The sequence below is a fragment of the Pteropus alecto genome, unplaced genomic scaffold, assembly GCF_000325575.1.
Source record: "Pteropus alecto unplaced genomic scaffold, ASM32557v1 scaffold272, whole genome shotgun sequence".
NCBI lineage: Eukaryota > Metazoa > Chordata > Mammalia > Chiroptera > Pteropodidae > Pteropus > Pteropus alecto.
The window spans coordinates 272,568-289,989 of NW_006432452.1; the positions used below are offsets into that span (position 1 = coordinate 272,568).

Below are 17,422 nucleotides of genomic sequence, written 5' to 3' on the forward strand. Positions count from 1 at the left end.
TTTTTTTCTGTTAGAGAAAGCACTGGTGGAGAAATACACACTTACCTTGAACCTTGGTTTCCCCAGGGTATAGGTCCCAATAGCTCCAGTGCGGCACTGTGTCAACTTTGCCAAAACACTCTTAAGTGGAACCTGATATATACCCTGCCTCATTTCCGGTTCGTTTTCCAGATCTAAAACATTCCTCCCAGCCCATTTGAGCCCTCACTGGTTTATGTACCAAAGATGTACATTATTTCCTCAAAATAGATTATCACTTATTCTCTCAGGTCTTAGAAACCAAACTAACATTTTAAATCAGCTGGCCTGACATTGAACAATGACCAGCTTTAATTGTGCAGAGCAATGCAATTTATAAAACAGCACCATGGCCACTGATGTTCTGCAGAGCTGGTTTCTGTTCACTGCTCCACTACAGTATCAGTATATCATTTATAGAAATGTGTAAAACTAATGCAGAGTAATAAATCTCTAAGGACTTTTAACACTTCATCTGACTAAATACTGTGAGGGCTATGAAATTAGGGAACTAAGATTGATACAGAAATTAACCAATTAGGAGAACTTAGATGATTTTTTTTTTTAAGAAATGGGGCTGAAAATTGAGGATTTTATGACATTTTAATTTCTTTTGCAAACACCGAATATGGGATAGTAAGTATTTGTGGCATGCAAACCTTCTAATGGAAAAACCATTAGTGTAGAGACAAGTTTTCTGGTCATTTATTATCATATTACTGTAAAATTGCCTAAGTCCTATAATACACAACAATATATTTTATATGTATTCTTATTAAGTTTATACTTGATAAATAATTATCTCTGTGTAAACATGAAGCCAAACTTATTTTAATGGCCATTAGTAGGTATCTGGAGAAGTATTTTTCATTGCTTTTAAATTCTCCATATTCTAGTCTTGTTCTGTATGAAAGAGAGAAATGGTATCAGGCCGATGTACATAGTGCTTGAATTTAGCTCACCTGTAAGGCAGGCCCTAATATTTGGGCAATGGATTCTAGCTCTCTACTGAAAGACATGACATCATAAGCATTTCTCAGCTCCATAATGCTTAGTGCTGAACCTCTAAAAGTGCCCTGGGCTCCCTTTACTATGGTAGCCATATTGAACCATTTTTTCAGCTTCCTGATTGATGTGCAACTGGTCAGCAAGTTAAAACTTTGGTCCTGGGCAGCCTGCCCAAGTGAATCATTCCAAATGGATATAATGACAACAATCTCCAAACTTGGCACCATCTGCCAGAGATAAAGCCTCAATACTTCACTTTGAGTCCCAGCCTCTGGCCAGTGGCAGACATGGCCCAATTCTAGTCCGTCTTGGAAAATAAAATGGCTTTTCTGTTTGAGCAGTCATATCTATGGTTACAGACCAAAGGGAAAGGTAGCAATAACACAAAAGTGGTGATGCTGGTGACATGCCTTTTTTGACTTTATGTCTAGAGTGACTTTTCTCATTAGCCACAACCCTCAGTAATCTATTATCCCCCACCCCCAATAAAAAAAAAAAAAAAAAAAAAAAAAATAGGACATTTAGAAGAAAATCAGAACTGGTTGTATTCAATTACTTTTTACAACTATTTCCTGTGCTGTTAAGAGGTTCTCTTCCTAATTAGGTTCTCATCCCTTTTAATAACTTATTCACCTGGTGGCTTCTGTTGTATTTTATTCATTTTCCATATGAAATAAAGTATTACTGTTTTAAAGAAGTTCAACATTATGGGAGATTAGGATTTTTTTGCAGTTTTCTATTGCTAAAATGGATAAACATCACTTTGTATTCCTGTATCACTCATTTATCAAATTGACTTCATTATGATTTATTATTGTCTGAGAGGCCTTTACCTACAAAAAAAGTTCAACATTTAAAATGGTACATAAAGTCTAGACCAGGAGTCAGCTAACAACACCTAGAGGGTCAAATCCACCTGTTTTTGTAGATAAAGTTTTATTGGGACATATCCATGCATTTTCATTTACATATTGTCTATGGCCGTTTTCACACTACATGGCAGAGCTGAGTAGTTGCAGCAGAGACCATGACCCACATAACCTTTATAGGGAACGTTTGCCAGCATTTTTCCTATCTTAGGCTATCTTTACACAATGCAAATAAATATATGCATTTTAGCTAGGATGTTTAAAGTAGAGAAAGTGATCAAATTAATTCCCAGTTTATTTTAGGTCAGAAATAGAAATACTCAGATGTATGGCATTTTATGCGTATTGGGCTATGTGAAAGCTCATCAGGAAAAGGCAATCTGTTGTACCTTTAAGATATTTTTAAATGAATAAATATTAAGTTATGTCTTAAAATACTTTAAAAATTCTCATTTATTTAAAATAATTTATAGGAAGTTGCTAAAAGTAATAATCATTTTATAAAAATGATAGTACAGCTAGAAAGTATTCAACATAAGCTGTCTTAAAGTCTCTAGGAACTGGATGGATGGATGAATGGACAGATGTATTTTATTATTTTCTTTGTACCCCAAATACTTTAATATAATGAAAATTTGATTTCTTATTCAGAAATTTCAACTTAAACTTTTCAGGATTTCTATTATGTTAACGTGCAGTATAATTGCGTCATGTCTAAACTTTTTCAAAGAAATTTAGAGACTTCCAAATGTAAGGATTTTTTTTTTTTTTTGGTTTTTTTAACTCAAAGCTGCATGCTGTTATGGAGTAAAAAGCCATAGTATGGCTGTCCTTTTAAACTCTAGTTGAAAGCCAGATATACTTTTGCTTGAAATGATATGGCTTTGTTACAAATAGATAACATAAAAAAATACTCTCCACTTTCTTGTGATTCATCTTTATATTTTAAGAAATGCGGATTTGTTCTGTTTTCCACCCTTTGTTTGTTTGTTTCCTGAATGCAGTGAGAGTTCATATTCAGTGTCATATATCCAGAATGTATTAGGAGGAGAGGATGTGGAAGAGCACCCTTGAGGCAGGGATATACAAGTATAAATAAAAGAGGAAAATATAGGGTATTGTAGCTCCCTCCACTCATCCCTTATCCTACAGCGGCAAAGAGTGCACTTTGAAAGGTTTCTGGAGAGATAATTTCAACGTGCAGAATCAAAATATCATGAGCTCTTGACTTTGGATAGACTATGTTGCAATTTAACCATGGAGTAAAGTCTCTTTTCATTTCCTGCACATACATTAAAGTGAGGGCCAGAAGAGGCATCCTGGGAATTGTAAACAACCTCTACTGAAGAATATTTTCACCAGTATCATTTTCTGTGATGCTTCCTGAGCAAGATAGTGCATTCATATATTCACTTTGCTTCTTCTTAGAGAACATTCTACTCTTCTTATGGAATGGAAAAGGAGCCAGTTTTCTGTCATACTGTTTCTACATCTTTGTAAGAAATGACAAATGGATTTCAATGAGGTTTATGTTTCACTCAGGGCATGTACAGAGGCCTACACATAGTAAGTGGTCAATGTATGCTTACTGTTTCCGTGAATGAAGAAACGAGCTGAGCAGCCAGTTATAGTCCATTCTGGGTCCCTGGGAATATTTCATTTTAGAAACCATCCCTGTGGTAGTAAATACGACAGTAGTAGTAAGATTAGAATGAAATGAGAGGGAAAAAACAGTAACAATCCTTCTGATATTAATTTGCTGGGGATATTGTTTTAGTGGGAGGCGAGAAAGGCAAAAACTAGTTTTGTTTTTGTTTTTTGTGCAGAGAAGGAAGCCTTTCCAAGAAAGGACAGCAGTTGAGAAAAAAAAAAAAAAAAAGAATATACTATTGCCATACACAACATGAATGAATATCTGAGACATAAAAGCCAGATACAAAAGACTTTATTCCATTTATATACAGTTTAAGAACAGGAAAATAATCCATGATGATATATGTCCATCAGTAGCCTGGGTGGGAGGGTGACTATTGACTGGGGAGAGCAAGCAACGAGGGAATCTTCTGGGTGATGGAGATGTTCTATATCTTAATCTGGATTATAGTTACCTGAGTGTATATATATTAAAAGTCAATCAAGTTCTCTACTTTCTGTACTTAAGGTTTGTGAACTTTGTAGCTCAATAGAAAATCTAATAATAATAATATGAAAATAAGTCGTGGAGGGGGCACCAAATTTAGTATGAATGCTTATAATAGAGTCCTTGGAAGAAAAGCATGGAAAACCCCTGGTCTAAAAACTCTGCCAAGTTTAATTTAGGAAACTTTTCTGAATAAGGACATTTATAGTAATTTTTTTTGCAAAACACTTCAAATCCCAGGATGGTTAGCATGCAGTAAATTCACATCTATTTAGTTTCAGCAAGGTGAAGGCTGCTGAGCATAGTTTTGTTGATTCCTTGAGGACTTATGCTTAAAAGCAATGTCTTTCTTTTTTCTTTCCAGATTGGCAGATTGCTACTTTGGCGTTACTCTTGGGCGGTGCTGCCATCATTCTCATTGCATTCCTGGTGGGTTTGATTTCTATCTGCGTGGGATCCAGAAGACGCTTCTACAGACCTGTTGCTGTCATGCTTTTTGCAGCGGGTAAATATATTCATTACTTTCAAATTGGTATTAAAGTTGCATGAACCTTTCTACCATCCTCCCTTCTCATGCAGAAGCAGTATGTGGTTGTTGCATTATGTACAAGTTGAGAGGCATTCGTTGTTTTTTAAGGTAAACTGGCTAAAAGTTTATCATGTTATCAGTTTTTAGTGTGTTAAGTGTTTCACAGAGCACAGTGGCAATTTCTAAAGTTCTAAAACATGAATAAATAATAGTTCTTGACAGGGCTGTTGCTTTAGGGATTACAGCAGATGTATTTATCAACAGTCTTTCTTCAAATCCAGTTTTTTTCCCCTTTCTTTTACTGCCCCCTTGGTAGTCTTAAAGCATCATTATTTTTTCTGATGTGAAACTGGAAAAAAAAAAAAACATCCAACATATGTACCCTTAAAGGTATAAGTCTGGACATAAACATAGTTATACTGAAAAATTATAATGTATAACTTGAAACATTAGACAGTTGAATTGAGGTCAATTGCATACTAATTAATTTAACAACCATTATTCTGTGGAGCACAGCTTGGCTTAAAATATCAACTAATGTATAATGGAGATTTTACTAAAAGTCAGGAAGCTATTAAGAAAAGGAGTTTATAAGACTAAAAGCCTAGTACATTATTTTGTGTGTTTAAATTTTCATTTAGAATAGCCTTAAATATATTGTTCTTTTTGACTCAAACTGAAATATTCTTGTGGTACCTTCAATTTACCCTGTCAATCATATCTGATTTGAAGACTGCAAAATAAGCCCTTGTGACTGTCAGTAATGAAGACACTAACAGAACCATCTAGGCTGTTAAATGGATTTTTTAAAGCTGTTTAAATATGGGACTAGATGAAATTTCTTAGGATTTGAAGGGTAGTTTGAGCTAAAAATGTAAAATCAGAAGTATTCTGCTGCCCCCTGCTGTTTGTGTTCATCTTCTTATACTGATGAAGACTGGTCAGAATGTAGGTGTCATAAAAATGAAGATCCAAAGCGCTGAAGAAAGCTAGAAATACGTCTAATTCAAATCTCTTAAGTGACTTGCTCAATATCGCATAGTGGCAGATCTAGTGGTTCATTCATTACTCCCTCACTCATTTATTCAACTCTATTGAGTGCCTATTGCTGACTTCTGATAGAGTGGAAAACATTACAAAAATATTTTGAAGTCTCAGGCAGTGACCATTGATCTCATGTGTAATAAAAGGTCTCTATTGTGAATCATATAGTACAACATGAAGATTCTCCTAAGGAATCCAACACTATTCTCTGGTTTATTTCTTAGTTCATAGATTTACCATGGCTCTATTTCTATTTTTAAAATGAAATAACTTAGATATTTTAGCTGTAGTATGTTTGCCTTTGTAGCTAGGATTTATTAACATAGTGATTAGGTAATCAATTATAGAATTTCTTGATAGATTGTTCTGACATGACATACCATTCTTTAAAACTGGAATTATGTTTTGAATAATTTTTAGAATACTCAGATATTTCTGATTTTAGGATGATAATAGAGGTATTCTAGACATTCTCTTATAAATATCCAAATTATTATGCTACCTAGTTACTATCCCATTTAGCCTTTAACTTACCATATAATGGCATGTGCAGCATCTGTAAAGTGGTGTTTAGAGAACTCATTATAAAACTTGCTTAGAAAAATAACTAGAAGTTTCCAATTTTTTTTTTCTAAAAAAAGTTCTGTATGTTTTTCCAAGTATGAAAATATGAAAATAAGTTCTGGTTGTAACAGAAAACATTATAAATGAACATAAGTTAAAGGTAATGGATTTGGTCAAAATGAAGATTTTGATTAAGCTTTCACTGCCACAAATATTAGTAAATAATAAGATAATGAAAGGAATCCCTACAGCAATAGTAATGTAGTGTTATTCTAATGTAGTGAGACCTAAAATGAGCATTATACTGCTACATTTTTAAAACGTGCATGTGCTGAGATTTAATTTGACTCATTCTTTTTTGACACTGTGCTTATGGAAACTTTTTGAAATGACCTTTAGTTTACTGTTCACTTTGCATATAAGCAGGGTAAAACTTGCTGGTTATTTGAATCATGTCATGAAAAGGTTTCTCTCCCACCTGCAAAAGCCATTAAGGAGTAGCCTGTAGCTGATTTCTAGAAAAGATATTCATTACACATAATAATCTATTATTGATTTAGGCCTAAGATTAACGAAGTTGGAAAATCTGCATACTTGAAACAATGCTAGCTAAAATAATGGTGGTTTATTTTGCTTGCTTCTTAGTAAACAAACTTATACTAGTGATTGGCTTGTCTCATTTGTAATTCAGTTTAGTGATTCTTTGGAATGTGTATTTGGAGACATTGCTCCTTTTTATTCATCTTGGTGTACTTGAAAATGGTCTGCATTTCCCCTCTTTTCTCAAAATGTTTTCTTCTCCAAATAATATCAAGCCTTATCTTGGTGTTTACACATAAAGAGAATGATATCTATCTCAACAAAGAAGTATTCTCTCTTTTCTTCGGCTGAGACATGTAGCACGTAAAATAAAAACAAACATAGCACTACCACATAGAAACATCTGGCACAGGACTACATATTTACTTAATTCAGTACCATGTGCTGTGCCAAGTACTCTCAGGCACTCAATAAATAGTTGAATGACTGATGGAAAGAAGACTAAGGTATGTGGGTTGTAATGTGGTAGGGGAAAATAAGCATGTAAACAACTAGCTAACTGTAATTGAGTTTTTCTTGAACCTTTTCTCTCTTTGCAATTTATGAAGCAGTAAGTTTCTTTATGTAACCACAAAGCTAAGACCAAAGCAGTTCAAGAAAAGTAATAGTTATAAAATGATTTTTTTGATTTATTCACGTTTTCATTCATTTAACAAATATATGTTGGCCATCTATAGTGTGTAACTATACTTGGTGTTAGATAGTATGCTCTAAGGGTTTTTACTAAAAGCTGATGATTCTCATAAAGAAAGATAGTCAAAGAGATTTTAAAGATTTGTTTTCTTTGTTTTTTTTTTTTTATCTTTTTCTCTGAGGTCCTTAATTTAGGGTGGGCTTGTTACCTGCTTGAGTACTTGTTAGAAGAGCTAAGAGCTAGCCATCACTGCAGCCCATCTAAAATGTTGTCCCATGTTCCACAACTCTCTTACTTACTGGTCATAGAAGTCTAGATTTCAAAATTAAGATGTTATCTATAATAATAATAATAATTAATAATAATAATAATTAAGCACCTACCATGTGTCATACTACTAGACCTTAAAATTAGGTATTTCTTTTTCTCATTTTTATCAGTGAAGAAATAGGTTCAGAAAGGTTAAATAATTCCCCAAGGTTATCCAACTAGTAAGATGCAGAGCCAGAGTTTCTAATCAGGGCATCTATCTATCTGACTTGAAAACCCAAGCGAGGATTCACGAGTCACCTTTACTTGGGTATATGTAACATGCAGAAAAAACAAGAGCAGAAGCAGCCTTGAATTGTGAGTTCACCTGCCAGCTGTGTGCCGCAGTCGAAGCCCATCCTGTAACTACAGTTACTCCACCTCTTGGGAGCAACACCTGAAGGTAGACATGAGATGTCATAAAGATCACAAACTGATCAGGGCAGTATGACTGAACCATAGCACATCATGAAAGCTGTGCATGTTTCCAGTGGAGTTGACTAGAGCATATTTCTTATTGTGTGACTGACAATGATAGATAATACATGATGAAATTCTGATAACTGACATCTAGTTCTCACTTAAGACTTAGTGAAATTAGAGCAGTGTACTTGAAACAATGCTAGCTAAAACAATGCCTCTTTCTGGGTCCTCTTCTTTTGTTGTCTGGCTTTACAGATCTTTTTAAGTCCCACTGGGACTTAGGATGATTGCTTGCTTTTATTCCAAGGCCTTTACTATTCGTAGAAAATTCCCAGTCTTTTATAATTCGTATTTTAAATAACAGAATCCCCACTAATTGTTTTATTAACGATGTTTGCTTTTTGTTATTTCTGCAAAAAGCCTCCTGTAAATGAATGTTTATGCAGAATGACTTTTTTTTTTTCAGATTCCTACAACTGCTTTCCATCTCTGAGCTATCTCTGATTAGAGGCTTGTGTTTTGTAGCCCTCCTCACCATCCCATAACCCAGTGAGATGGCTGGAGGTATTGTGAGTCTAGATTTTGACAGGAAAATCATAATCCAGCTTAAATTAAAACTAAAAAAAGAGTTCTATTCACAGATCTTTGTTAACATCAAACTATCTTTTGGCTAGAACAATTTACAGTATCATTGCCAATAATTTCTTATGCACTACTACTTTTAGTTATAGATTATATTTTAAAAAGAAAAGAAATTGATAACTTCATATTAATTAGCCCTTAATGTGCAAATGTTTTTATTCTCCAAATAATCATTTCCTTTATGTACATGCTATATTTAGGGACTCATCTGCTAATTCCTATCAATGCTCTCTTTAAATTATCTTCTAAGTCTGTAGCTTCTTTTCATATACCACCATTACTGCCTTAGTTGAGGACATAACTCTTCATTAAGTAGATCATCTCAGTCCTCCAATGTGAACTTCCCCTACTTTGTTTTATTTTTCTGTGATAACATCTGACTTAAAATGACTATGTGACTCCTTCCTTTTCCTTTTCTTAGAATTCAGTTATTCAGTTTTTCTTTTGTAGTCATTTTTTTACATTCTCTGATCTTTCTTTCTCTCTGATGTCACCTTAGTCAATACAGCAGACAGGTATCCATTCATGGACTAACCTTCTAAGGGCCTGTCTTTCTCCATTCACCTCCCCATTCAATCTGTCTTGCACATAAACACATGAAATGTAGTTCTGAAATACAGATCTGTTCTTGTCACTTGCCCCCATTGATTTCCCTAGAGGCAGATCCCGAGACAAGGAATCAAGTGCAAGTACTTCATCTGGGAGGTAAAAGAAGTGATAGAGAAAGTGAGTCAGGCAGCCAATAAAGAGTACGTTATCAAACCAGTTGTTAACTGTAAGCAGCTGGAGCTTAATCCTCCTGGAAAATCCAGACACCAGGGTAGAACACACACCTCAGAGTTATCTCACTGGAAGGAATAGGGAATGGAGTATTTATGAACAAAATTCTGAGAATCATTGGTAAGGGCTGTTGGTGATGATGGGAGATAGAAGTGTTAATTTCCCAGAATGCTGGGCCTGCCCTACGGTCCGACTAGGAAGCTTGAGTGACCAGAGGAAAAGTCAGGCAAAGAAGTATACGTGCTGACAGTTATTAAGTCAGGCTGACATACTGGAGTGATGAGGATGAGATGTATGTGAATAGAGCACCAACAGCATGTACAATTAAACTAACCTCTGAGATATCTCCTGTAGAAACCAGTCTATTATTTTTTATGACACACTAAGCCTTTTATAGTCTGAACCAAACATCTCCATCTGAATGTACTCTTCATTCCACCCATGCGAATTTTATTTTCTATAGGCACACCTTCTTATACCTCTTAGCTGCAGACAAACTGCTTCTTACCACAGGTCTTTTCATCTTTCTCTTCTGACCAAGTCCTGTCTGCCCTTCAAGAACCAATTCAAATGATGCTTCCTCTTTGAAACCCTCCCTTTCTCCGGACAGAAGTAGTGCTTGAAATATTGTTAGAGCTCAGTAAACATGTGATGAATGGATTATAAGTGAACATACCTCTACTACTACTATTGGACACATTCATTTGCAATTATCTGTGTGTGTGTGTCTCCACCTTAGAATATGAAATATCAAAGGGCAAGAGCCAGGTCTTGTCTCATCTGCTTCCCCCAAAACACAGTGGGCATCCAATAAATGTTTGTTGAATTATTCAAATATTTCCTTAGAAGAAAATGTTGAATATTTCAATATCGAACATTATGAGTATTTCAGTATTGAAAACATTGAAAAATATCCCCTCTAAGAAAACTATCAGTAACAAGAATTAGTACCTGCAAGTTCTTCTCATGCTTCTATCCACACAATTTCATGGTCAGTAGTCTTGTTGTTGCCTCTTTTTAAAAAAGTGGGGAGGAGGATTAAAATGAAATTCAAATACCCTTCAAATTCTGAAATGCTACCTAACTTTACCTTTGTTGTTTCTGAGGTAGAGCATAGTGATTACCACAGCCAGTGCCTATTATGTATCATTGGTTGGTGGTAAACTAGAATAAAGTATGGTGGTATTTTCTTGAGTTCTGAACTCATTAGGTTTGTTTGTTTCCTTTGCAGCATCTACAAAAGGCAGGAAGGCATTTTTACTTGCATCTATGGATTTTATTAAATGGAGTTATATTTGTTTTCTCAATTTTGCTATTACATGCATGTTTTCTCAGTGATACCAAAACGTAAAGTAACTCAGAGGCATAAAGCATTTTAGGGTAATTTCCATTTGGCTATACCACTATAAAGTTTTATCTCTAAGAAAACTGCTCTGGAGAGTATGCCAGTGGAGCCTCATAAAGTTGTATTTCCACTTTTCCACTAGAGAGAAATTAAGTCATTATATATTATACCATGAAGGCCAAATAGTTGCTAAATAAAACACTTTGAAATGAAAATTAAAAGCAATCTAGCTAAGCACATCACTCCAGGGACTGGCTGATTCACAAAAAAAGCAGTATAGTCTTTTAGAATGTAATGCACATCAGTTATTACTTCTGCTCAAACTCCTTTAGCAGCTGCCCATCACACACTTAGAATAAAATCCAGGCCCCTAGCCATAGTTCACACGATCATCCCTGAATTGGCCCCTGCCTGTCTTTTCCCTCTCATCTCATGCTACTCCCCTGTTGTTCTATGTACCACAATCACAGCATCCTTACTGATATTCCACTCCACTCAGTGTGTTCCTGCGTCGGTTTTGCACTTTCTGTGCCCTCCACCCAGGTTGCTCACTCCCCCCACTGTATTGACCTGCACCCCTCACTTCATTCAGGTCTATGCTCTAATGACTCCTCCCCAGAGAGTCCTTCAGCTCTCTATCTGAAGAGCATCCTGCATCTCTCTGCCTCTTATTTTCTTGCTTTCTTATATTTTCATTGTCTCTTAGCAACACTTGCTATATTCTGTATTTATTTACAATGGACTGCCTACCCATGAGGGTAGTAACTTTTGTTACCAATGCCTTAAACAGTATCACTTTAGAAACATTCAGATATTTATTGAATGAATGAATTTATTGAATGAGTTCAGTCCTATCTTACCAGGATCAGTCATCATTTGACTAGTGACCAGAGTATAGAAACCTTAAGGAGAAATGCATTTATTTTTTTCACTTAGTAACTTTGGATGTTTTCTTCTGTAGCTCATGGTTGATAGTAATTGATTTCTTATTAGTTTTCAGACATTTAAAACATGAAAGCACTCTTTCACAAAGGCATAAAGCCAGCTGAATTTTTTTTTAAATTAATATACATTTAACATTTGCCAATTGGAAATAGATGAAGTGTGAGTTATGTAATTTGCTGTCAGTTGTCCTAACAATGACTTAAACTTTTTCTGAGTTTTTTAAACTATAAACGAGGTGTGTTTTCAATTTTTAATGGAAGACATCATCTCTTGTGTAATCCAGTGTCTTCCATATAAAAATAACAGAATAAATACCACTTTATTTAGATATTTTTAAAAACCTCTCTTCTGATTAATTGGCTTATTTTATTTAATTATGTATGACTCATCACGTTTCCCCATTAGCCCTGACCAAGAACTAAGATTTAACTAAGAACTAAAAGCTAAATTTTGTGCTCTATTGTAGTAGCCTTATTAGCCTAGTTTTTGTAGTACCATTATCTCCCCTGCCTTCATTGACTTAATTCTTTTTTGAAAGTAAGTGAGGAATAAATATCTAAATGTCATCTGTTACATCTAATAGAAAGAGTATAATTCGGTGTGGCTTCTTGACAAAGATGACTTTCGAGCCTCTTTTTTAAAGATGGAGAGGTATAGACTAGATGGGAGGAAAAGAATGAAAATAGTTTTTGATCGGAATAATATGAGCAAAGACATTAAAGTAGGACTTGCTAGAATATTGAGCTGAGTTAGATGATCTTGAGAGGCAACAACAACAAAAGCATGTCTTGAGTCACAGTTGACCAGTTTCATCAGCGCAAATAAATTCGAATTCTTCGAGAGCATAAATAAATATAATAAGGGTTTTAGCTTATATTCGGGGTCACTATTCTTGGGGAGCTTTTTAATAGGTGTTGTATAGTGGAACAGTTTAGCTTAACCTAGTACTTTTTGCCATAATAGTGGTAATTATATATGTGTGTGTAGAATGAAAATTACTACTTTGTATGTTTATATAAATTACTATAATGCACTAATTATTATCACACTATTATAGTGATTTACTAATTATTAATAGTGTAATTCTTACTATATTATGAAATAGTGTTAAAGAAAATTTGTTAATATTTTAAAGTATTTACCATCTAGAATTCTTCTAGATGGTAAAATAAGCAATACTTCAAGTGTTTTTTTTTGTTTGTTTGTTTGTTTAAAAAGTAATTCTCATACGCAAGTGTATTTATATGTTATTTTATTTCCTGTAAATGCATTTTTCTAATTTTCCTTTGCTTTTCTCTCAGTTGTTTTACAGGTTTGCAGCCTGGTCCTTTACCCAATCAAGTTCATTGAAACTGTGAGCTTGAAAATTTACCATGAGTTCAACTGGGGTTACGGCCTGGCATGGGGTGCAACTATATTCTCGTTTGGGGGTGCCATCCTTTATTGCCTGAACCCTAAGAACTACGAAGACTACTATTAGAACCAATAGTCTCAAATTGGAAAAAAAAGATCCAACAAGGATTATGTCTGCATCTTTTTTAACTCACTATTTTCTAAAACACTTGTGGAGCATCAAGCAGTTTGCTCAGTTGATTTAATATCTTTTGCCTTTTGGCTGTCAACATCATAACCAGCTTTTACATCCATTTTAGGGACCTGCACAAATTAAGAGAGCTGATTAGACATAGGCAAATGCTGCAAACTTCCAATATGTTCATGTCATTTTTCTTGACAAGTGAAGGGTTTGTATGAGAGCAATCATTGTGAAAAACTAGTTGGAATGAGAAATGCCTGAATCTCCTATTGCCTGCAGGGGAGCAGCTGGCATAAGCCACATTTAGAAGTTCCTCTGCGCTGACAAGGATTTCACTGTTAGAGTCCTTATCACCTGCTTTTCCCACCCAGTAACTTACATTGACCATTGATTATTTACTTGAGTGAGCTCTTGAAAAGTGAACAGCTCATCAGTATCTAATGAGAGTTATGAATGTAACTGGTTAATGGTAGATATTCCACCTTCAAGAGTACTCTTTTTAGTGGGAGATTATGCTTTGGCAATCAACATTTCCCTGGGAAGGGAGTCAAGACTTGGAGACATGTGCTTTTTATTATGTGGTCAGAAATGGTGCCTCAGCTATATTTAGAATGAGGAAAACTGGGAGTCTCTGCTTTCCCTGGGGCAGCTAGAGAGAAATATGCATGAGTTGCTTTTGTCCTAAGTACCCTTAAATCATTTACCAAACATTATAGCAAATAATTGTGCATATATGACAAGCTTAAATATTTTTATAGAAGATGGACCATTAGTATAAATGGCAATAAGTTGTTCCCTAGCCCTACACTTGCATTTGCCTATTACACATTAATATTTGCTCTAGTGAAGTGATTTGAACACTAACTTGTACACATTGTTAAGAGGCTTAGATGGATATTCATTCACACTTATTTATCATACAAAAGTACATATACCTTAAGGCTTTTTGCTCTATGTTCTCTACTATTTCACTGGACAGTTTTAATAGAATTGTGTAAGAAGACAAATTGAAATGGTGTTATTCTGAAAATAATTTTCCTGTAAGCACTGTAGTTTAAAAGAGAGTAGCAATTAGGATGATCATTTTGTTTCAGGTTTATTAAAATAGAAGGCTGCCTTTTTTTCAAGTATTTTAAATGTCTTTATTAAAAAATAAAGGAATAGCGATAGATTTATATAAATGTCTAAATGTCTCAGTAGAGGAATAGAATTCATTGGTTATCACCTGGTCCTCTGAAGTTAAGGGACTGATTTGTGCATACAATTAGGATGGATTTATGTTAAGGGAATTATTCGTTGACTGTTCAAATGGAAGGAAATATCAATAATAGGGAATAAGTTTGCAACTGATCTCACTGCAAACTTGTTAACCCTGTTTAATATACAAATTTGGATAGTTTAATTATAAACATATTTTTATATCAAATATACAGCTCTAATATAAAAGTTATAAATAATTATTTTTGTTAACAAAGACACTAAAACAGTATGTCCTAGTTTTGGCCCTCTTGCAGAAAGAAGCATTGGAAAAATAATTTAAAACATACCTATGTTCTCTTGTGTTGCAAAATCTGTTAAGAGCAGGACCACATCAATAGTATTTAATAATTTGCTTTACCTCCCAAAGCAGAGTTGTGCTTTCAGCTTGTCTTAAGAACTGTTGCCAAAACAACAGGAAAAAAAAAGAACTATTTTATTATTCAGATGCTTAAAAAAAACTCTTAGGACTTTTCTATAGAATCACAAATTATGGAGAACCAGGCTAATTGTTTTAGCAATGACAGACAAAAATGACTAAATGCATCCTAGAGAAACCATTATAAAAGTATATGGTTCTATATAGAATCATAAACTGAGAGAAAATTTTCTAGGAAGATATTAGTATTATGGAATCTTTTGAAGCAGTTTCCTTAAGAAATACATAGTAAAATCTGGGCCAGACTGTCTTGCAGTTAATTACATGTTGTCAGAGCAGCATGAGAAATACGGCATTTGTTGGAAAGGGATTTCAGCTACTAAACACTCTCTATTGTGAGAGAATCTCTTTATTCCTAAATAATGGAAGAACAGTACTTGGATGCTGACATCAATGAGGCACTTTTCTTAATCCTACTGGAGGATGCAGTGTGCTGTGAGACAAATATCACATCTCGAGTCTTACCAAGTTTTCATTCTGTCAATATGACAAACTGGAATGTGACAGAATATGTTATTGGCTAAGGCACACATGTTTGCAGTTTACTGAAAAGTAGATTTCTTATATAGCATTTTCCCCCTCCCCAGTGAAGAGCCCTGTGCTATATTTCTACCATCACTAATGTTTGAACGTGTTTCATTGCTAACCAGGTCAGTGTAACATGAGTTGTTGCTCATCTGAAATACTATTTTGTCTATCAGAATAAACACAAGTGAATTTTCCACTTACATTATGTCTTTGCATCTTTAGGTTTACGTGATGTTTTCTTATAAGCAAAACCGTTAACTGTAAACCCATCGTTTATCTTAGAGAGAGATACACATGCACACATATAGCAAAAAATAATCAGCAGGGCTAGTTATTTGGATTTCTTGCACAAAACTATTTAGCTTTTTGTAAGTTCAACATGTAAATTTTAAAGACAAATATAGAGAGTCATGTGTTTGAAATATAAATGATATATATGGATTAGCATGTACCTGTATATTATTAAACATGCAATGAACCGACTGGTAAGTGACGTCTAATTGTATGGCTAGCAATGTAATTTATTCAGACTGTATTTTTGTACAGAGCAGCGCACACTAACCTATGCCTCTGTGTCCTCTTTAATGCCTAAAACTGTGCCTAGAAATTTCATCTGTCTTAAAAAAACGAAATATACTTCATGCTGTTTATGCTATTAGTTTACTGCTGTTCTATATTTATTATTTTTAAATATATGACATGTTTAATACTACTTAAATATGAATTCATGGTATTCTGGTCATTTTTTCTAACAATCCTCTGGGGGAAACCTGTTTATCACTCCAGTGGTTTTGAGTTTGCAGTTTCACGATCAGTTCTTTTCATGATTTTTGTAGCTGACATGAAGTTATCTATGTGGAAAAAAATAAAAATAAAAGTGATTTCACTGATGTGGTTTGACTTTTTGTCATCTCTACTGTGTAGAACCTTTAACAGTTTCTAAACTACATGTCTTCAGTTTATTTTCTCCTTTATAATATATATGATTTAGAAAACACAGCTTAATATGACATGATCATTTTGTGTAAATATTTTTAAACTATGTTTTATTTCAAATTATCTCCCAAGATCCTTTTTATCCTCTGCAGTCAAGTTATATGAACAACAAAGAAAAACATAACATTACTTCTTTTTAAACTTGCGTTTTAAAATACACAGCAAGAAGATACAGTATGGGCTATCCTTTTTCCTACTCTCTAATAACGTGATTAGAAACAGGAGTAGCAAAAGTGTTTGATATTCTGTTTTGGTTTTTGTTTAGTTTTCAGTGTTTGCCAGATATGTTAAAGCAGGATTTCCTACATTATTTCTACTTTTTAATTAGACATGCTAAATTTTCAATACATGTGTACACGTGTGTATGTGAAGAAATTTGTAAAGTTAAAAATCAAAATATTCCATCACACTTTGTGTATATAAAATGGTGAGTATACTTGGAAAGTTAGGTAATAAAATTCACTTGTATGATTGTCAGATAATTGTCTTCGTTATAAATAAAACTATATAATCGAGCAAACTTTCTTATTGATAAAATTAGTTTTATTTTTGCCATGATGTCCTTTTCATGTCTCATAAACCTTCAAATTTTGAGAGGTTCACAGTATATTTTACTATTAAAAATATAAATCATCTGCAAGCCCTATGATATATTTAATATCAAACTTTCAAAGATATGCATATTTAAGTTATAAATTCTGACATTTTTGCATATTTTCTATCATTTTGGAAATTTTCCTTTTCAATGGCCTTATTTTGATTTGATAGAGTAGCATCATTCATTTGATGTGTTATATTTTCAGTATAAAGTATTTTCA

The 17,422-nt window shown here is 34.0% G+C and overlaps 1 protein-coding gene across 1 annotated transcript in view; it reads left to right on the forward strand.

Moving 5' to 3' along the window:
* Nucleotides 1-16,498, forward strand: part of TMEM47 (transmembrane protein 47) — a 27,659-nt gene extending 11,161 nt beyond the window's left edge. Inside the window, exons 2-3 of the mRNA XM_006907448.3 lie at nucleotides 4,400-4,540; nucleotides 13,152-16,498. Coding sequence (XP_006907510.1) covers nucleotides 4,400-4,540; nucleotides 13,152-13,330 — 320 coding nt within the window. The 3' untranslated portion in view covers nucleotides 13,331-16,498. The remainder of the gene's footprint in view (nucleotides 1-4,399; nucleotides 4,541-13,151) is intronic.
* The last annotated feature ends 924 nt before the right edge of the window (nucleotides 16,499-17,422 follow it).